General features: G+C 35.0%; 1 protein-coding gene across 10 annotated transcripts in view; it reads left to right on the forward strand.

The window, feature by feature from the left end:
• The window catches only part of SCAPER (S-phase cyclin A associated protein in the ER), a 513,402-nt gene that overhangs the window by 196,717 nt on the left and 297,527 nt on the right, over nt 1-19,158 (forward strand). For all 10 annotated transcript variants that reach the window (XR_006887542.1, XM_046653964.1, XM_046653961.1 and 7 more), the window contains 3 exons: nt 3,894-3,975; nt 5,453-5,605; nt 6,401-6,508. Coding sequence is in view for 9 of the 10 variants with exons in the window: in XM_046653964.1 (XP_046509920.1) it covers nt 3,894-3,975; nt 5,453-5,605; nt 6,401-6,508 (343 nt within the window). In the remaining variant the exon portion in view is untranslated. The remainder of the gene's footprint in view (nt 1-3,893; nt 3,976-5,452; nt 5,606-6,400; nt 6,509-19,158) is intronic.

A 19,158-nucleotide genomic window follows, 5' to 3' on the forward strand; every position in this document is an offset into this window, starting at 1 on the left:
TCTTTCATTTCTAATTTTGGTAATTTGTATCTCTTCTCTCTCTCTCTTTTTTTATATTAGTCTAGTTAAAGGTTTGTGCATTTTGTTGATCTTTCCAAGAACCAACTTTTGGATTCATTGAGTTTCTCTATTGTGTTTCTGTTTTCTAGTTCATTGATTTCTGCTTTAATATTTATCATTTCTTTCCTTCTGCTTACTTTCAGTTTGATTAGCTCTGCTTTTCCTACTTTTATTAGGTTGGAACTTAGTTTATTGATTTTAGGTATTTCTACATTTCTAATATAAGCATTTAAAGGTATAAATTTTTTTCTTAGCACTTCTTTAATTTCATTCCATCAATTTTGATATGTAATTTTTTATTTTCACTTAATTCATGATATTTTATAAAATTTCTTGTGATTTTTTGATTCTTGAGTTATTTAGAAGCATGTTATTTAGTTTCATTATATTTTGGGATATCTCCAATTTTTCTGTTGTTTTCTAATTAAATCTTTTATGGTTGAAGAATATACTTTGTATTATTTCAGTCCTTTTAAGTTTATTGAGACTTATTTTATGCCCCTGGATGTAGACCATCCTGGAGAATGTTCTACATGATGTTGGAAAGTATGTATATTCTGCTCTTGTTGGATGATGTGTACTCTAAATGTCAGTCAAGTAAAGTTAGTTGATAGTGTTGTCTAGTTGTCTGTATACTTACTGATTTTCTCTTCAGTTGTATTAATTCTTGAGAGAGGATTATTGAAATCTCCAAATATAATTGTTGAATTGTCTATTTCTCTTTTCAGTTTTGACAATTTTTGCTCTTTTATTTTGATGCTTCAGTATTAGGGGCATATAATTTATAATTGTTATGTCTTCCTGGGGTATTAACCCTTTCAACATTATGAAATGTCCCTCTTTGGTTTAAAAAATATTTCTTGTCTTAAGATCAGAGGTTTTTTTTTCTGTTTTAAATGTAACCATGGTTATTGTTTACATGATATGTCTTTACTGTCCTTTTACTTTCATTCTTTTGTATCTTTGAATCTAAAGTGTGTCTCTCTCGACTATATATAGTTGAGGTTTGTTTTCCTGTCTGGTCTTAAAATTCTGCCTTTTGATTGAAGTGTTTAGTCCAATCTCAGTTGATGTAATTATTAATATGATTTGATTTATGTCTGCCATTTTGATATTTGTTTTCTATATGTCTCAGGTTTTTTTGTTCTCCCTTACTGCCTTCTTTTTTGTTAAACCCATACTTTTTAGTACATCATTTTAATTTTCTTCTTTATTTTTAAAACTATATTAGTGATTTGCTTAGTGATTGTTCTGTTTATTACAATATTCATTTTGACTTATCACAAACTACTTCGGGTTAAAAGTAAATTAATTTTGGTAAAATAGAGCAGCTTTATTCCGATACAACTCTATGTCCTTTTCCTCTTGTGTTGTTGTCACATAGATCTATAAATGTCATAAGCTCAACAATATTGTGTTATAATTATTTCTTTGTGTAGCCCCACACTTTTCAAAAAAATGAAGAGAATAAAACAGAAAATATATTTATACATTGCTTTATATTTATCCACATATTTACTATTGCTGGTGCACTTCATTTCTTCCTGTGGATTTGAGTTACCCCTTGGCATCATTTCCTTTTGGCTAGTTGGACTTCCTTCAGTATATCTTGTAAGGGAGTTTTACTTTCATTGAATTATTTTGATATTTGCTTATCTGGGAATATTTTCATGTTGCCTTCATTTTGAATGATAGTTTTCCTGAATATTGAGTTTGTGGGTTTTTTCCCGAGACTTTGAAGCTTCTCACTTTTGTTGTTTCTGATGAAAAGTCAGCCATTAATCATATTGTATTTCCTCTGTATATGATGAGTTGTTTTTTTCTTCCTGCTTTCAAAGTTTTCCATTCCAGTTTGTCTTTCCCCAGTTTGACTATGATTTGTCTAAGTTGATTCTCTTCATGATCATCCTACTCTGTACATTAATGTTTTTCATCAAATTTTGGAAATTTTTGGCTGGTATTTCTTCAGATATTTAATTGTCATTTCTCTTCAGGCTCCTCTGAGTTGTAACAGTTTCTCAGACTTTCTATAGTTTTGATGCCCTTGACAGTTTTGAGTAGTGGTCAGATATTTTGTAGAATGTTCCTCAGGATTTGTTTGATGTTTTTCTCATGGGTAGACTGATGTTATGAGTTTTTGGAAGAAAGACCACAGAGGTGAATGTGAATTACCATTCTTAACTTGTCAAAGGTTCATGCTATCAGATTGACTTATCAATGACTTTTTTAACCTTGATCACCTGGCTAAGGTAGTGTTTGTTAGGTTTCTCCATTGTATGGTTACTTTTATAATTTCCCTATGCTATCCTCCTTTGAGCCGAGCCATAAGCATAGCCCACACTGAAAAGTCCACCTCCTTGAGAGACAAATTCCTACATCAATTATTTGCAATTCTTCTGTAGAGGACATTTGTCTGTTCTCTCTCATTTATTTATTAAATTATTTTCTTAAGTCAATGTGGACTCATTTACATTTATTTTATACTTTGGGTTATTAACCAGTATTATGTTATTTATTTTTTTGGTTACATTGTTCCAGCTTTGGACATTGTGAGCTCTTTCATTTGGCCCCTATGTCCCTTTGACATACTTCATCATTTTGTATTTTGAGCACTTCCTTACTTTCTGGCACTGCAAGATGCTTCAGACTAATCTTGTGCTTTTCCTGCTCCACACCTAGAATCAGCCCTTTATTTAAGGATTCCTGGTTCCTTTTATAGGAAAAAATTTTTTTTTAACTGTTTCTTTGTTGAGATTCTCTACTTGTTGAATCATTGTCATAATATTTTTTGTTATTTTGACATACTTTCTTTAAATTCTTTGAATATATTTATAGTAACTGTTTTATAGTCTTTGCCTACTAAAACCAACATATGCCTTCATTCAGAGACAGTTTCGGTTGATTGCTTTTTTCCTAAACTAGGTCATACTTCTTTGTATGTCTCATAATTTGTTTGTGATTGCTTCCTTTCCTGTTCTCTTTATCTTTGTGAGTTTATGACTTTTCTATTCCTTTCTTGTGTTTTTAGTGGATTTTTGGAAGGAAACAGAGATAAGTGTATGTTTTCAACATGCCATACTTTTTTTTATTTCATTCATTTTTTTTTTTTTTTTTTTTTGAGGAAGATTAGCCCTGAGCTAACATCTGCCACCAGTCCTCCTCTTCTTGCTGAGGAAGTCTGGCCCTGAGCTAACATCCGTGCCTATCTTCCTCTACTTTAAATGTGGGACGCCCACCACAGCATGGCTTGACAAGTGGTGCCTAGGTCCACACTGGGGATCCAAACTGGTGAATCCCAGGCTGCCAAAGTGGAACGTGTGAACTTAACTGCTGTACCACTGGGCCAGCCCCTCCACGTGCCATATTTAAATGATAGTCCCAGAGCTAATATTTAAACCCATTCCTTGGTTCAGAATCCTATTTTCATAACTAATAATCTCTGTTGCTCCCCAAACATTTAATAAGTGGTGTACCTGAGACTTAGTAGGCACTCAGACAAAAATAATTCTAAAGAATGCAGTTGTGTTGCTTAACGTTGAGGATATATTCTGAGAAATGTGTCACTGGGTAATTTTGTTGTTATGTGAACATGATAGAAGTGTACTTACACAAACCTAGATGGTATAGCCTACTACACACCCAGGCTATCTGGTACTAGTCTTGTGTGATCAGTCATAGATACAGTCTGTTGTTGACTGAAATGTCATTATGCGGTGCATGGCTGTAATAACCTTTCAGAACATAAAGCCTATGTGTCCTAATTGTATTTTTTATCCTCATGAGATTTGTTACTCCAAGCAGTTGAGTTTATAATTTTTACTGTCTTCTTACAGAGATAGGGAAGAACGACTGGCAGCACTAACCGCTGCTCAACAAGAAGCTATGGAAGAGCTGCAGAAGAAAATTCAGCTCAAGGTAGGGATATTATATATTTCAATTTTTGAAATTTTAGAGCTTGTCAGTGGAGCGTGAGCTTAAAATTTTATATATTGAATTAATTATATGAAAAATTGAATTAATTCGTGTTTCTAGTCTCTGGATTACAAGATTTATATGAGTAAGCTACAATTATTTCTAACTCAACTGTCTTTTCAGACAGTTTAGTTTTCACTAAATTTATTTTAATAAAGTAAAGCAGTTGAGGGAAAAAAATTAAAGGAATTTTAACATTTCTTGTTTTTATTAAGCAATTCATTAATGATTTGAAGGCATTGCTACTAGCCCTCTGATATTCATAGATTTAATTATTTAGAAATAAACTAAAAGATGACTATAATTTGTTTCACTTGATTTCAATGCTTAGGATTGCACAATTGTAGCTTGGGAGATTATGATAAACTGATATTTTCTAGAAAATCTTTGCCAGTAGTATTAGAGTTTCTACCAGTATGAATTTTTCACGTTGTTACAATTATTTACATGTTAGTTCCTCACAGAGACAGTAAATTCTGTAAGGTAGAGGGCTATATGTTACTATTTGTATAGTCTTAGAACTTTATCATGCATTTAAATTTAATGCAGCAAATATTTATTGAGCCTTGTGGTAGGCATGGGAATGCAGAGATGAGTAAGATATGATTCTAAGTTTCAAAAAACTAATAATCTACTGTGAGATTCAGATGCTAAACAGACAATTTCCCTATGTTAGGGGTATACATGGAGTGCTATGGAAGTACAGAGGAGGGCACTTAATCTAACTTGAAGGGTTTCAGCAGTTAGGGAAATAATTTTAGAGAATAATTCCTGAGCTGAATCTTGAAAGAAAGATGAGTTGAATGGGTAGGCGGGTGGGATGGCATTCCAGCCATGTGAAATAGTATGAGCATGAAGTCAGAAGTCTGAAACTATTTTTTTGGTTTATTTGTTTTTTGTTTTCTGGGAAGTCACTGGAGGTGTAGAACAGCTAGTGATAGAGTAGATGTGGGCAGAGTTCTGTGTCATGATGGGCCTTGTCTGCCATGAGGATAAGCTTGATCTTTACCTGTGGGTCACGATTTCCCATAGTGTGTTCTAGGAAGTGCTTCTCAAATGTGTGGTGTAGTCAAATACCTGTGTAAAATGTTGCTTAGTATAGGCTGGGTTTATTGAGTCATAGTGCACTGTGTTAAAAGCCCGTTTAGCTTTAACTTACTACTTTCCAAATGTTTTTTAACTGTAGAACCTCTTTCACAAAAACACTCATTAATATCCCATGGTATAGTTCCATGATGCACAGTGTAGGAAACGTTCTATTAAAGGGCTTTATGTAGATTCTCGTCTTCAGTGTTCAAGTTTACATTGGATTAGGATATTCTCCTATTATTTTAGAAAGTTTAATGGAAATATTATTTTTCAAGTTCTCAGTATAATTTGAATAATTTTTGATATTCTCACACTCTGACTTCATCTACAGCATGATGAAAGCATTCGAAGGCACATGGAACAGATTGAACAAAGAAAAGAAAAAGCTGCTGAGTTAAGCAGTGGACGACATGCAAATACTGATTATGCCCCCAAACTGACCCCTTATGAAAGAAAGAAGCAGTGTTCTCTCTGCAGTGTCCTGGTAGGTTGTCATTATCAATATTGTGATGATATATTATGATTTATTACTAAACTATGGAAGTATATTCTCCCAGTCTTTTAAAACTTATCTATACTAAGGCATCTGCTGGGTACTTGGATTTCTTTCATGATTTTTATGCAAAGTAAGTAGTAGAAAAATAGTATCAGCATTTATGAGTGGCAGCACAAAGTGCCAAAGCATGCAGTTGCTACTAAAATGGATGTATACCTGCTTAATTATAGCCCAAGACAATATTTTTGGGTATTGGGACTGAAAAAGAAAAGAAGCATTCATTTTTTTTTTTTTTTGAGGAGGATTAGCCCTGAGCTAATTACTGCCAGTCCTCCTCTTATTTGCTGAGGAAGCCTGGCCCTGATCTAACGTTCATGCCCATCTTCCTCTACTTTATATGTGGGATGCCTACCACAGCATGGCGTGCCAAGCGGTGCCATGTCCACACCCATGATCCGCACCTGCGAACCCCAGGCCTCCAGGAAGGGGAACGTGCATACTTTTAACTGCTGCACCACTGGGCTGGCCCCAAGGAAAGAAGCATTTTCAATGCTGAAACTTGAACCTTGAGACTTAAAGGAAATGATATCCTGTTAAGGTTGGCTATGATCACCTGCCTTTTTTGACCGTATCTTGTAGAGGATTCTCAGAATTGTGTTCTGAAGAAAATATTCTTATGCCTAATATGTGAAAGAGCGATCTCAACTTGCAAATTGAATGTGTAATATTTAAAATCAGATATAATTATATGTTGATTACATTGCTTTCATTTTATGGTTTTAGATCTCTTCAGAGGTGTATCTTTTTAGCCACATTAAAGGAAAAAAACACCAGCAAGCTGTGAGAGAGAATAGTAGCATCCAAGGACGTGAACTTTCAGACGAAGAAGTGGTAAGCTTTACTTTTGTTTGTTTATGTGTATTGAGTACCTAGTATGTTCTCTTTTATTGTGAAGAATTCCATGTTCATATATATTTGCATCATTAAAACTATATATAATATTTAATTACTACTACATATAGTACACAAATGTGTCATAATTTTAGTATACATGTTAATTTAACAAAAAACATAAAAATAAGAATTTAGTACTATTATTTATATAATTGCAGTGCAAAAAAAGTCATGGTATTTTGATATTTCAGTAAGACAAGAAAAACATTATCTAGTGATGCTCTACATTTCTTGGAAAACAGTTAACAATATAAATTTCATATTATCAGTACAATATTTAGAAATGTTTGGAAATGCATTATTTAACTACCAATAATTATTGTTTACATGGAATTTAGATTGAAATATGTATTTTTATATTTTTCATTCAACTCTTATGGAGACATAGATTTGTCGGTTCTAGTTGTAATACCAAATTTCTAAAGCTACCCAAAGATGGGAAATTCATGTTTGGTCAAGCATCTTTTAAGATGTCCATGAAAGATTGTTGTGGTTCTTTATGGGCAGTACCTGTGGGTACGTGCACGTGTGTAACTCTTTGTGTTTTTTGGAATATAGCATATATTAATAGAGTACACAAATCTCAAATATATACCTCAAGTGTATAGATGAATTTTTATGTATGTTCCACTTATATCAAGATATAGATCAATTCTTGCACTCCAGAAGGCTCTGTCATGTCTCTGATGACTAGTACTATCTTGAACTCCATATAAATGGTATCATACAGTCTGTACTTTCTGTGTCTGGCTTCTTTGACTCATCCTTAAGTCTGTGAGATTGATCTTTAATGTTTATATGAAGCTCTAGTTCATTCTTTTTTCTTAGATTTTTTTTCCGTGCCTTCCAGGCAAAGACCATTAGGAGCACATCTATAGTTGAATAAAATGGGCTTTATTGATTTGTTCAAAGAACGGAAAATGCACATTATGCGGAGTTATGGGGCTTCTCAATAAGGTGTTAGAAAGGACTTACCGGATTTGGGCTTGTGCTAGGTGATTTTGTGTATGGGGGGGTTGTGGTGTTCAAGTACTTGGGGCTTTGCTGGATTGGATACTGTCAGGAAGTAAGGGTAATTCTGTGGTTGGTTCTTAATAAATTTTACTTAGGTAGGAGGAATGAAGCTACTGTTTTCTCCTAAGTTTCTGGATATAGCAAATGCTTCAGGGGAAATTACACAGTTACTTGGGCTCACTTCTCTATGATTTCTTCCTTTTGAGGATTTTTGCCCTTCAAGTTCCCATCACTTTGTCAGCTTTAAACCAAATTCTGTCTTCTCAGCTCAGTAAGACTGCCCCTTTCAGGTTGCACTGTTCTCTCATGCCAAAAATTGTCATAAACCTTTAAGAAAAAACCCATAGTGATTGCGGAGCTCACCTCATGTGCTTTCCCTTCCTTTAGGGATCATGGTCTCTCAAGTCCTGGCTGTGTTGGCTGTTCTTCAATGCCTTCAAACAGATGTTTTGTGTATTTTGTGCAACTTTTGGAGTTGGAAGATTAGTGTAGTATAAGCCAGTTCACTGTGGCTGGAATTGGAAGTCTCCTAATGTTTAATTCCTGTATATCCATTGTTTGACATAATACTCGACACATAATAAGCTATTTAATAAAAGCCCATTGGGTTGAGTTGAATTGAACTGAAAGGTTATACCAAATGACTTTAGGTACTATTAATAAAAATGAAATAAAAATGGAACTAATCATCTATTTTGTTTACCTCAAATAATCTTTTGCCTTTTTCTGAAATTGTATGGGTATTTTAAGAGAGAATAGTATGGAATTTTTCTTTTTACTTGAATCATTCATATAATTATTCCTATTCTCTACTGAAGTTTGCTCTTTAAAACTAGTCATGTATATGTGTGCTCCAGTTTGAAAAAATCCTAAATTGCTTCATTAATTAGAATTTTCATTATTCCCATTATAAAGGAAATTCTTCCACTTATAAAAATTATTTCTCATTAAATTCTCTTAATAAAAAACCTAAATATTATTTAATTTACAAAAACTTATTTTAAAATTTTCGGGAGCACTGCTATTATGTAAACGGAAATCTAAATTTTATGTGTTTTCTAATAAGGAAAGAATATTTAATTCGTGCACTTTGGAAGAAAAATGTGCAATATTATCTAACTTCTGTAGCTATCATAGCATAGTCTGATGTTTAGCTGTTGTGGTTTGAGATTTGATTGACGTGCTCATTTTATGTACTGTTTCAATTCGAAAGAATTAAATTTTCTTTAAGTTCTCACCTAATTCATGTAGTTATTCTTGGTTATAGCCCCTTCTTTCTGAAAACAAGTGTGCAATATAGCATATGAGTTATGTGATATAGAAAGACAATTTTATATTTACTCACGTGGAAGTTTTATTTTTAATCAGTAGAGTTATCTATAGTAAACATACTTATTCTACTTAAAGTTATTACTTGTCAGCTGTGATGTCTTTATATTATATACATCTTGTCTATGTCCCTTCTTCTTTGACATGTAAGATGTTATTTATACCACCTCTGATCTTATGAAATTGTACCTTTGACCTTATGCACTTGTCGTATCAGATAACTTACTCTTGATCTTTGACACATTTTGTTTTAAGCCTGTTAAACATAATAGGTAACTGCCAAGCAAGAAGGGTTTAATGTTTTGTGTTTTTATTGTAATTTGATCAGGAAATTTTCCTTGTATTTCTTGAGCCTTCATAAAAAAGCTGTTACATGTTTGATTTTTTTTCTCTTTCATCATCTTAGAATATAGATGATAAAAGTAAGTGATTTTTAAAGATCTAAACAAATGAGTGCTAGTTTTAATAAGATCCAAAATATAATTTTTTAAATGCATTTAAAGTAGTAGTTTTAATTAAAACTCTGATTTCTTTGTGGTCCTGTTTTCACACTATCTAGAGAAGCTGATAGTGGTTTTTGTGGAAGTTGCAGGAAGTACATTTAATTCTATATAGAGAATGAAGTTAAAAAGTGTCTTTTAAAAAATTTTGAATCCATGCATTTCTGTGTTTCTGAGACTCCTTGGCTTTAAAATCATGTAAATCATATAAGCTCTGTTTGTTAAACTGTGTACTTATATAGAGAGAAAACAATAGTTTATTTTCATTTGATTCATGAAGGATCTTAACTATAATTTTTTGGATGTTTGCAACCAAGTGTGATTTTAAAAATCCCAAAATTAGTATTTAAAATTGAAAAAAATATGTTAATTAGGTGATTGAAGAAAAAAGAAATTTAAAATTAATAAAAACATAAAGACATCACTGTGTTTAATGAACTTACATAAGCTGATCTGTTTGGCCAGAGTATGCCTGACATTGAGGTAGAAGTAGTAGTAGATGTCTCCCAGAATTGATTACAATCTGGAAAATAATAGATGATTTCTAATAGATCCTTTCATTTCCTTACCTTGCTTACCTTTGTTTGTAGAAGCAGAAGTATTTACTCTCTTTTTATAATCATATTAGGAAAACATCTTGTTTGCCTTTCAATAGAAAATCAAGTCAAGCAGACAAACTAGAACTCATTTAGAATAAATCTTGGTGAGTTTCCCCCCCAATATCTCAATAAGTGTACATTTTAAGTTAGAGAAATGATCTAAAAACAACTTACCCTTCCTTATAAGACATAGCTTTCATTGCCTTCGTTTTCTCTTTAATAGGATGAGAAAATTTTATAGTTGTGTGTGTGTGCGAGAGAGAGAACAAGTATATGTATTCAGTATATAATTCACATATGAATATAGCTGATTGTTAATTTTTATATTTCTTTTAACTTTTGGAATTCTTATGGTGGTAAATTCTCTCACGTTGTAACAAGGATATGCGGAGAATATGTAGCTATCTACCATAGCTGATTTAGTCGTCTTCATTGGTTCAAGGAAAAATTTTTAACTAGGTAAATAGTTTTTTTTTATTGAGTTCATAATAGTTTACAATATTGTGAAGTTTCACTTGTACATTATTACCTGTCTGTCACCATGTAAGTACCCTGCTTCACCCCCTGTCCCCACCCACCAAGCCCCCTTCTCCTGGTAACCTCTGAACTATTCTCTTTGTCCGTGTGTTTATCTGTCTTCCACATATGAGTGAAATCATATGGTGTTTGTCTTTCTCTGTCTGGCTTATTTTGCTTAACATAATTCCCTCTAGGTCCATCCATGTTGTTGTGAATGGGACAATTTTGTCTTTTTTTATGGCTGTATAGTGTTCCATTGTATATATATACCACATCTTCTTTATCCAATCATCAGTCTATGGGCACTTGGATTGCTTCCGCATCGTGGCCATTGTCAATAATGGTGCAATGAACATAGGTATGCATAAGTCATTTTGAATTGTTGATTTCAGGTTTTTTGAATAGATACCCAGTAGTGGGATAGCTGGGTCATGGTATTTCTACTTTTAGTTTCTTGAGGAATCTCCATAGTTTTCCATAGTAGCTGCACTGGTTTGCATTCCCACTGGCAGTGTATGAGGGTTCCTTTTTTGCTGCAACCTCTCCAACATTTGTTATTTTTTCTCTTAGTGATTATAACCATGGAACAGGTATAAGATGATATCTTAGTGTAGTTTTGATGTGGATTTCCCTAACGATTAGTGATGTTGAACATCTTTTCTGTGCCTTTTGGCCATTTGTATATCTTCTTTGGAGAGATGTCAGCTCATATCTTCTCCCCATTTTTTGATTGGGCTGTTTGTCTTTTTGTTCTTTAGTTGTGTGAGTTCTTTATATATTATGGAGATTAACCCCTTGTCAGATACATGATTTGCAAATATTTTCTCCCAGTTGGTAGATTATCTTTTTGTTTTGATGCTGGTTTCCTTTGCCTTGCAGAAGCTCTTTAGTCTGATGAAGTCCCACTTGTTTATTTTTTCTTTTATTTCCTTTGTCCAAGAAGACATGGTATTCGAAAAGATCCTTTCAAGATCAACATCAAAGAGTATACTACCTGTATTTTCTTCTGGAAGTTTTATGTTTTCAGATCTTACCTTCAAGTGTTTGATTCATTTGTAGTTTATTTTTTTGTATGGCGTAAGATAATAGCCTACTTTCATTCTTTTGCATGTGGATGTCCAGTTTCCCAACACCGTGTATTGAAGAGGCTATCTTTTCTCCATTATATCCTCTTAGTAATTTTGTTGAAGATTAGCTGTCCATATCTGTGGTTTTATTTCTGGGCTTTCAGTTCTGTTCACTTGATCTGTGTGCCTGTTTTTGTACCAGTACTATGCTGTTTTGATTACTGTAGCTTTGTAGTATGTTTTGAAGTCAGGCATTGTGATGCCTCTAGCTTTGTTCTTTTTTTCTCAGGATTGCTTTAAATATTTGGCATCCTTTTTTGCCCCATATTAATTTTAGGATTCTTTGTTTTATTTCCATCATTGGGATTCTGATTGGGATTGCATTGAATCTGTAGATTGCTTTAGGTAGTATGGGCATTTTAACTATGTGTGTTCTTCCAATCTATGTGCATGGAATATCTTTCCATTTCTTTATGTCATCATCAATTTCTCGATAATTTCTTATTGTTTTCATTGTGCAGGTCTTTCACTTCCTTGGTTAAATTTATTCCTAGATATTTTATTCTTTTGTTGCACTTGTAAATGCAATTGTAAATGGGATTGTGTTCTTGAGTTGTCTGTTAGTTCATTATTAGAGTATAAAAATGCAATTGATTTTTCTAAGTTGATGTTGTACCCTGCAACTTTGCTGTAGTTGATGATTATTTCTAATAGTTATCTGATGGATTCTTCAGGGTTTTCTATACATAAAATCAAGTCATCTGCAAACAGTGAGAATTTCACTTTTTCATTACCTATTTGGATTCCTTTTATTACTTTTTCTTGCCTAATTGCTCTGGCCAAAACCTCCAGTACAATGTTGAATAAGAGTGGTGAGAGTGGGCATCTTTGTCTTGTTCCTACTCTCAGAGGGATGGCGTTGTGTTTTTCCCCATTTAGTATGATCTTGGCTGTGGGTTTGTCATATATAGCCTTTATTATAGTGAGGTACTTTCCTTCTATCCCCATTTTGTTAAGAGTTTTTATCATGAATGGCTGTTGGAGCTTGTCAGATGCTTTCTCTGCACCTATTGAGATGATCATGTGGATTTTATTCCTCATTTTGTTGAAGTGGTTTATCACATTGATTTGCTGATGTTGTTCCATTCCTGTGTCCCTGGTATGAATCCCACTTGATCATGGTGTATGATCTTTTTGATGTATTGCTGTATTCGTGTTGCCAATATTTTGTTGAGGATTTTTGCATCTATATTCATCAGCAACATTGGCCTGTAATTTTCCTCTTTTTGTGTTGTCCTTGTCAGGATTTGGCATAGGAGTGATGTTTGCCTCATGGAATGTGTTAGGAAGTGTTCCATCTTCCCTAATTTTTTGAAATAGTTTGAGAAGGATAGGTATTAAATCCTCCTTGAATATTTGGTAGAATTCACCAGGGAAGCCTTCTGGTCCTGGACTTTTATTTTTTGGAATGTTTTTGATTACTGTTTCAGTCTCTTTCCTTGTGATTAGTCTCTTGAGATTGTGTTTCTTCTTGCTTCAGCTTTAGGAAGTTGTAAGAGTCCAAGAATTTATCCATATCTTCTAGATTTTCTAATTTGTTGGCATATAGCTTTTCATAGTATTCTCTTATAATCTTTTATATTTCTGTGGTATCTGTTGTAATTTCTCCTTTCTCATTTCTAATTTTATTTGTCTGAGGTTTCTCTCTCTTTTTCTTTGTAAGTCTGGCTAGGGGTTTGTTAATTTTCTTTATCTTCTCAAGAACCAGCTCTTTGTTTCATTTATCCTTTCTGCTGTCTTTTTTGTTTCAATTGCATTTATTTCTCCTCTGATTTTTATGATTTCCCTCCTTCTCCTGACTTTGGGCTTTGTTTGTTGTTCTTTTTCTAATTCAGTTAGGTGCAGTTTGGTATTGCTCATTTGGGGTTTTTCTTGTTTCTTAATAGGAGTTGAGCCTGTATTGCGATGAGTTTTCCTCTTGGTACTGCTTTTATTGCTTCTCATGTGAGTTGGTAGGATATGTTTTCATTTTCATTTGTCTCCAGACATTTTTTGATTTCTCCTTTAATTTCTTCAGTGCTCCATTGCTTGTTCAACAGCTGTTGTTTAGTCTCCACATCTTTGTCCCTTTCTCAGCTTTTCTTTGGTAGTTAATTTGTAGTTTCATAGCATTGTGATCAGAAAAGATGCTTGTAATTATTTCGGTCTTCTTAAATTTATTGAGGCTTGCCTTGTTTCCCAACATACGGTCTCTCCTTGAGAATGTTACGTGCACACTTGAGAAGAATGTGTATTCTGCTGTTTTTGGATAAAGTGTTCTATATATATCTGTTAAGTCCAAGTGGTCTAGGTTTTCATTTAATTCCACTGTTTCTTTCTTGATTTTCTGCCTGGATGATCTGTCCATTGATGTGAATGGAGTGTTGAGGTCCCCTATTATTATTGTGTTATTGTTAATAGCTTCTTTTAGGTTTTTAATAGTTGCTTTATATACTTTGGTGCTCCTGTGTTGCTTGCATAGATGTTTATAAGTGTTATTTCTTCTTGATGGAGTGTCCCTTTGGTTATTATATACTGCCCCACTCTGTCTCTGTTTGCCTATCTTATCTTGAAGTCTACTTTGTCTGATAGAAATATTGCAACACCTGCTTTCTTTTGTTTGCTATTAGTTTGGAGTATCATCTTCCATCCCTTCACTCTGAGCCTGTGTTTGTCATTGGAACTGAGATATGTTTTCTGGAGGCAGCATATTGTTGGATCTCATTCTTTAATCCATCTTGCCACTCTGTGTCTTTTTATTGGAGAATTCAATGCCTTTCTGTTTAGGGTGATTATCAATAAATGAGGGCTTAATGCTGCCATTTCCTCTCTCGTTTCCTGATTCTCTTGCATTTCCTTCATTTCTCATGCTGTGTATTTTGCTCTATGAGTTTCTTTTTTTTTTTTTTTGTCCTGTGTTTCCTTGTTTTCTCCTTGTTTATTATTTGTGTCTCTGTTCTGCTTTTTTCTTTAGTGGTTACCATAAGATTTGTATTAAAAATCTTTTGGGTAAGATAGTCCATTTTCTGATGCTGCCTCATATCCTTGGACTAAATCAATTCATTCCTTTTCCTTGTCCCCTCCTATGTTTTTTTTCTCACATCTATTCCATCTTGGGTTGTGTTTGTAGTTAAAATGACAAGATTATCTTTGTTTTTGGTGATATCCTTCTCTTTATCTTTACTGCTATACTTGAGTGTTTGCTAACCTGTTCTGATTCTCTGTACCTATTTATCTACTTACTCCATGATTTGTAACCCCTTTATTCCCCCCCCCCCTTTTTTTTTCAAGTCTGTGGGCCTTCTTGAGTATTTCTTGTAGGAGGGGCTCTCATGGCTGTGAACCCCCTTAGCTTTTGTTTGTCTGGGAAAGTTTTTATGTCTCTTTCATATTTGAAGGATATTTTCGCTGGATAGAGTATTCTTGGCTGAAAGGTTTTGTCCTTCAAACATTTGAACATGTCATCTAGTCTCTCCTAGCCTGTAAGGCTTTTGAAGAGAAATCTGCTGAAAACCTGATAGGGTTCCTTTGTAGGTTATTTTCATCTGCCTTGCTACCCTTAGCATTCTTTCTTCGTTGTTCACTTTTGTCAGTTTCACTACTATATTACTTGCCTTAGATCTTTTTACATTAACGTATTTACTGCTAACTATGTCTGATTGCCTCTTCCATATAGATTTCCATCTCCTTCCATAGGTTTAGGAACTTCTCACCTATTATTTCTTTGAACAAGCTTTCTGCTCCATTCTTCTCTTCTCCTTCTGCAATACCTATAATTCTTATGTTGCCCTTCCTAATTGAATCGGCTATTTCTTGGATACTTTCTTCATTTCTTTTTTGTCTTGGTTCTCTCTCATCCTCTATCTGGAGCATTTTAGCATGTCTATCCTTGATTATGCTGATACACTCCTCTATAATGTCTGCTCGAGTGTTCAGGGAATCCATATTTTGTTTTACTTCTTTCATTGTGTCTTTCATCTCTAATATTTCTGATTGATTCTTCTTAATATTTTCAATCTCTTTTGTGGAGTATCTCCTGAACTCATTGAATTGTTTCTCTACATTCTCTTTTATCTCGTTGAGTTTTTTGATGAAAGCTATTTTGAATTCTTTGTCATTTAGATTACATATTTCTGTGTCCTCAGCACTAGTTTCTGGGTACTTGTCAATTTCTGGTCTGGACATCTAAGGTAATATTTCATATTGCTAGAGGGAGTGGCTTTGTTTTCTTTGCATCCTCGTGTTACTTGGTCACAGTTATCACCTGTTGCCACTGGGTGGGTGTCAAGAGCCACGTATTCTGAGCCCTTCCCCTTCACTCCAGATCTCAGGCACTGGAGCCAACACTGAGTGGTTGGGGTGAGCTGTGCTTCCTCCTGCTTTGTCTCTGTGTTTTCTTGCCCTGCTCTCACTATCTGCTTTCCTGGGATGTTGGCTTGATGAGGTCACCCCCTGTTAAAGGTTTCTCCCTGGTACAGGGCTTCCCTCTAGCTTGCAAGGGCCCTTGGGGATCCTTGATGTTCCCTCGAACGATTATCACCTCCCCCGTTTCTCCCCTCTCGGAGGCCTCCCGTGGTCCCACATCGCAGTCTTTAGGGGAGGGAGCGAAGTGTTCTCTTACCCCGTTCCACCCTCTTCAAGGGGGGCTCCAGCTTCTCTGCCCTCTGTCATATCACTGTGTGTGTGTCTCAGACGTTTTCTGTGTTGTGTTTGGATGTCCTCTGTTGGAGTATGAATGTCCTTTTCATTGTATGGTGGAAGGGAGAGATTACTAGGAAAGCTCAGTCCACCATGATGCTGAAGTCACTCCTCCATAGGTCTTTTTATATTGGCACAGTTAGGAGATCGGGTGGCCTATTTCACCTGGATTTCCATGCACTTCCCTAGGCTGTGGAAGTTCTCTGCTATTATTTCTTTGAACAAGCCTTCTGCTCCATTCTCCTTCTCTTCTCTCTCTGGAATACCTATAATCTTTATGTTGCCTTTCCTAATTTCAGTTGGATATTTCTCAGAGACTTTCTTCACCTGGTTTGAGTCTTAGTTCTCCCTCCTCCGTCTGATGTATTTTTGTATTTCTGTCTTCATTGTTGCTGATTCATTCCTCCATGCTTTCAGCTCTGTTGTTCAGGGAATCTATATTCTACTTTATCTCACTGATTGTGTTTTTCATCTCTGATATTTCTGACTGGTTCTTCTTTAAAGTTTCAATCTGTTTTGTCAATTAGCTCTTGAAATCATTGAATTGTATATCTGGAATCTCTTTTAACTCCTTGCATTTCTTAACGGTAGATATTTTGAATTCTCTGTCATTTGGGTTATAGATTTCTGTCTCTGGAGTATTGATTTTTGGGTACTTATCATTTTCATTTTGGTCTGGAGATTTAATATATATCTTCATAGTACTAGCTGCCATGGATTTGTGCTTATGCACTGCGGTAGTATTTGTTCACCACTTTCACCTTTCGTGACTGGTTGGAGGTTATGAACTGTGTATTATGAGCCCACTGGGATCCATGGGACAGCTCCCAGGTGCTGGGCTGGGGCACCAGGCTGGGGGTAGGGATGCTTTTTTTCTCCTGTGCTATCTTGGAGACTTCTTGCTGTGCCCTCACTGTCTGCTTTCCTGGGGTGTTGGCCTCATGAAGACACCCCCTGATCATTTGTCATCTCTGTATGGGGCTTTCCCCTGGGCTGTGAGGGACCTCAGAGATCTATGGTGTTCCTCCAGAGGGCCACCACTCCCTCCTCGCTTTCCTCTTGGAGGCTTTGTGCAATCTCTGGGCTGCTGTCCTTTGGGGAGGAAGAGAAGCTTTCTCTTGTTCCACTTCCTTGGGGTAGGACTCCAGCACCTCCACCTTCCAACATATGGCTGCATGGGTCTCTCAGACGTCTTTTGTGTTGTGTGGATGTTCTCTGTTATAATATGAATATCCTTTTTTGTTGTATCTTAAGAGAGGAGAGTTTTTGGAAATAGCTCCCTCCCCCATGGTGTTGACGTTACTCCACCAGTTTGCTTTACACCTTAGTGTGTTACAATAATTTAAACAGTTCTTCTCGTTTAAGTAATTTAAACAGTTCCAGCTTCTTTTAAATAACAATCCTTGGTTCACATCCACTTGCTCATCTTCTTAAGATGGCACCTGTGTTTATTGGAAGAAGAGTGTGGCTTACATGACCCCATGTTAGGAGGCAAAATTGGCATCTTACTTCATGATGTATTCTATAGTCTTTTCTGATTTCAAGTGTGAGTCCCTTGTTTACCTGTACACTTTGTTTTCTGTGGTCCACCAGTCCTGAAGAGTGGTTAGTGAACTATTGATCTGTTCTTTCCACTTGCACAATGTTCCAGTGGAACATCAGTCATTTATTTACCTCTTCCTGACCAGGCCACCCCTCAGTCTTCTCTGCCTACATACCTCTGAGTCTTTGACATAATCTCCATTCTGGCCCTTGCCAGGCCTACTGGCTTTATCACAGGGTTCACACTGCATAAGAACTAAGGGCATCTTGGAAAAACTGAACCACAGGGCTTCCTTCTGAGGATATAGCATGGCCATATTAATGGACCACACCCTGTTTGGTGGCAGGGGCAGCTGGAGAGGCAGTTTCTTTTGAGAATCAAAATAACACTTTTGGCATTACTCTCAGGTAATGTGCCTGTCTCCCTTCGGACATACTTTTTTTTTTTTTTAATTTCCTCCTTCCATCTCCAAATTTTTTTTTGGCTGGAAAGAAATAAAATTTAGTTTAACATCTCCAACCTCCCTATTCTCACAAAGTAACTAAGACTTAAGGGTAGAAAAGGGAAATTTCTCCATACCCTGGAATAAATGCTGTTCATTTGAATCCTCCAGTCTTGATTATTGACATCCTAAAGGGCAAGGTAAATAAATTTATTAAATCTCAGGATATTGGCTTGGCTTATTAACCTACTGTCTTGTTGTTTATATCTGTTTTGCATTTCTGAAGTTGATTATTATTGAGTGCTTTTTTATTATATTTATTTTAGAACAAATTTTCCTCACCTGTTAGTTGGATTAAGTTGGGAAAAGGCTATGTGCTAAGAAATATAAAATAGATAATCACATTAATAATTTTGGAATTACTAGTCCAGGTAGACCTTTTTTTCATACTTTTTAGATGTTATATGACCATTGCCGTTTCACTGCTAATAATCACAGTCTCTTTTCTGTATTAGTTTTCTCTTGCTAAACACTCTGTTTTGAAGATACTGATCACTAATCAATGATTCAGGATGAGAAAGCTGAAGAACTATAATTTTCTTCAGGTTTTTGCTGAGTCTGTGTCATTGGATCAGTAAATTACAACTACATAAAGTTCTCTTCTGTGAATCTCTTGTTTTAAACAGTTGCTTTGTTGTTAAATACAGTTTTACACTGGTAACAAATACCTACAGTTTAGAAACTTCAGCTGTTTAGTTTTTAATAAAACTTTATTCTGTGACTTCTACACAGGTCTCATAATACTATTAAACTAAACAAATGTGAAAAGCTGTTTCA

Source organism: Equus quagga, chromosome 2, assembly GCF_021613505.1.
Source record: "Equus quagga isolate Etosha38 chromosome 2, UCLA_HA_Equagga_1.0, whole genome shotgun sequence".
NCBI lineage: Eukaryota > Metazoa > Chordata > Mammalia > Perissodactyla > Equidae > Equus > Equus quagga.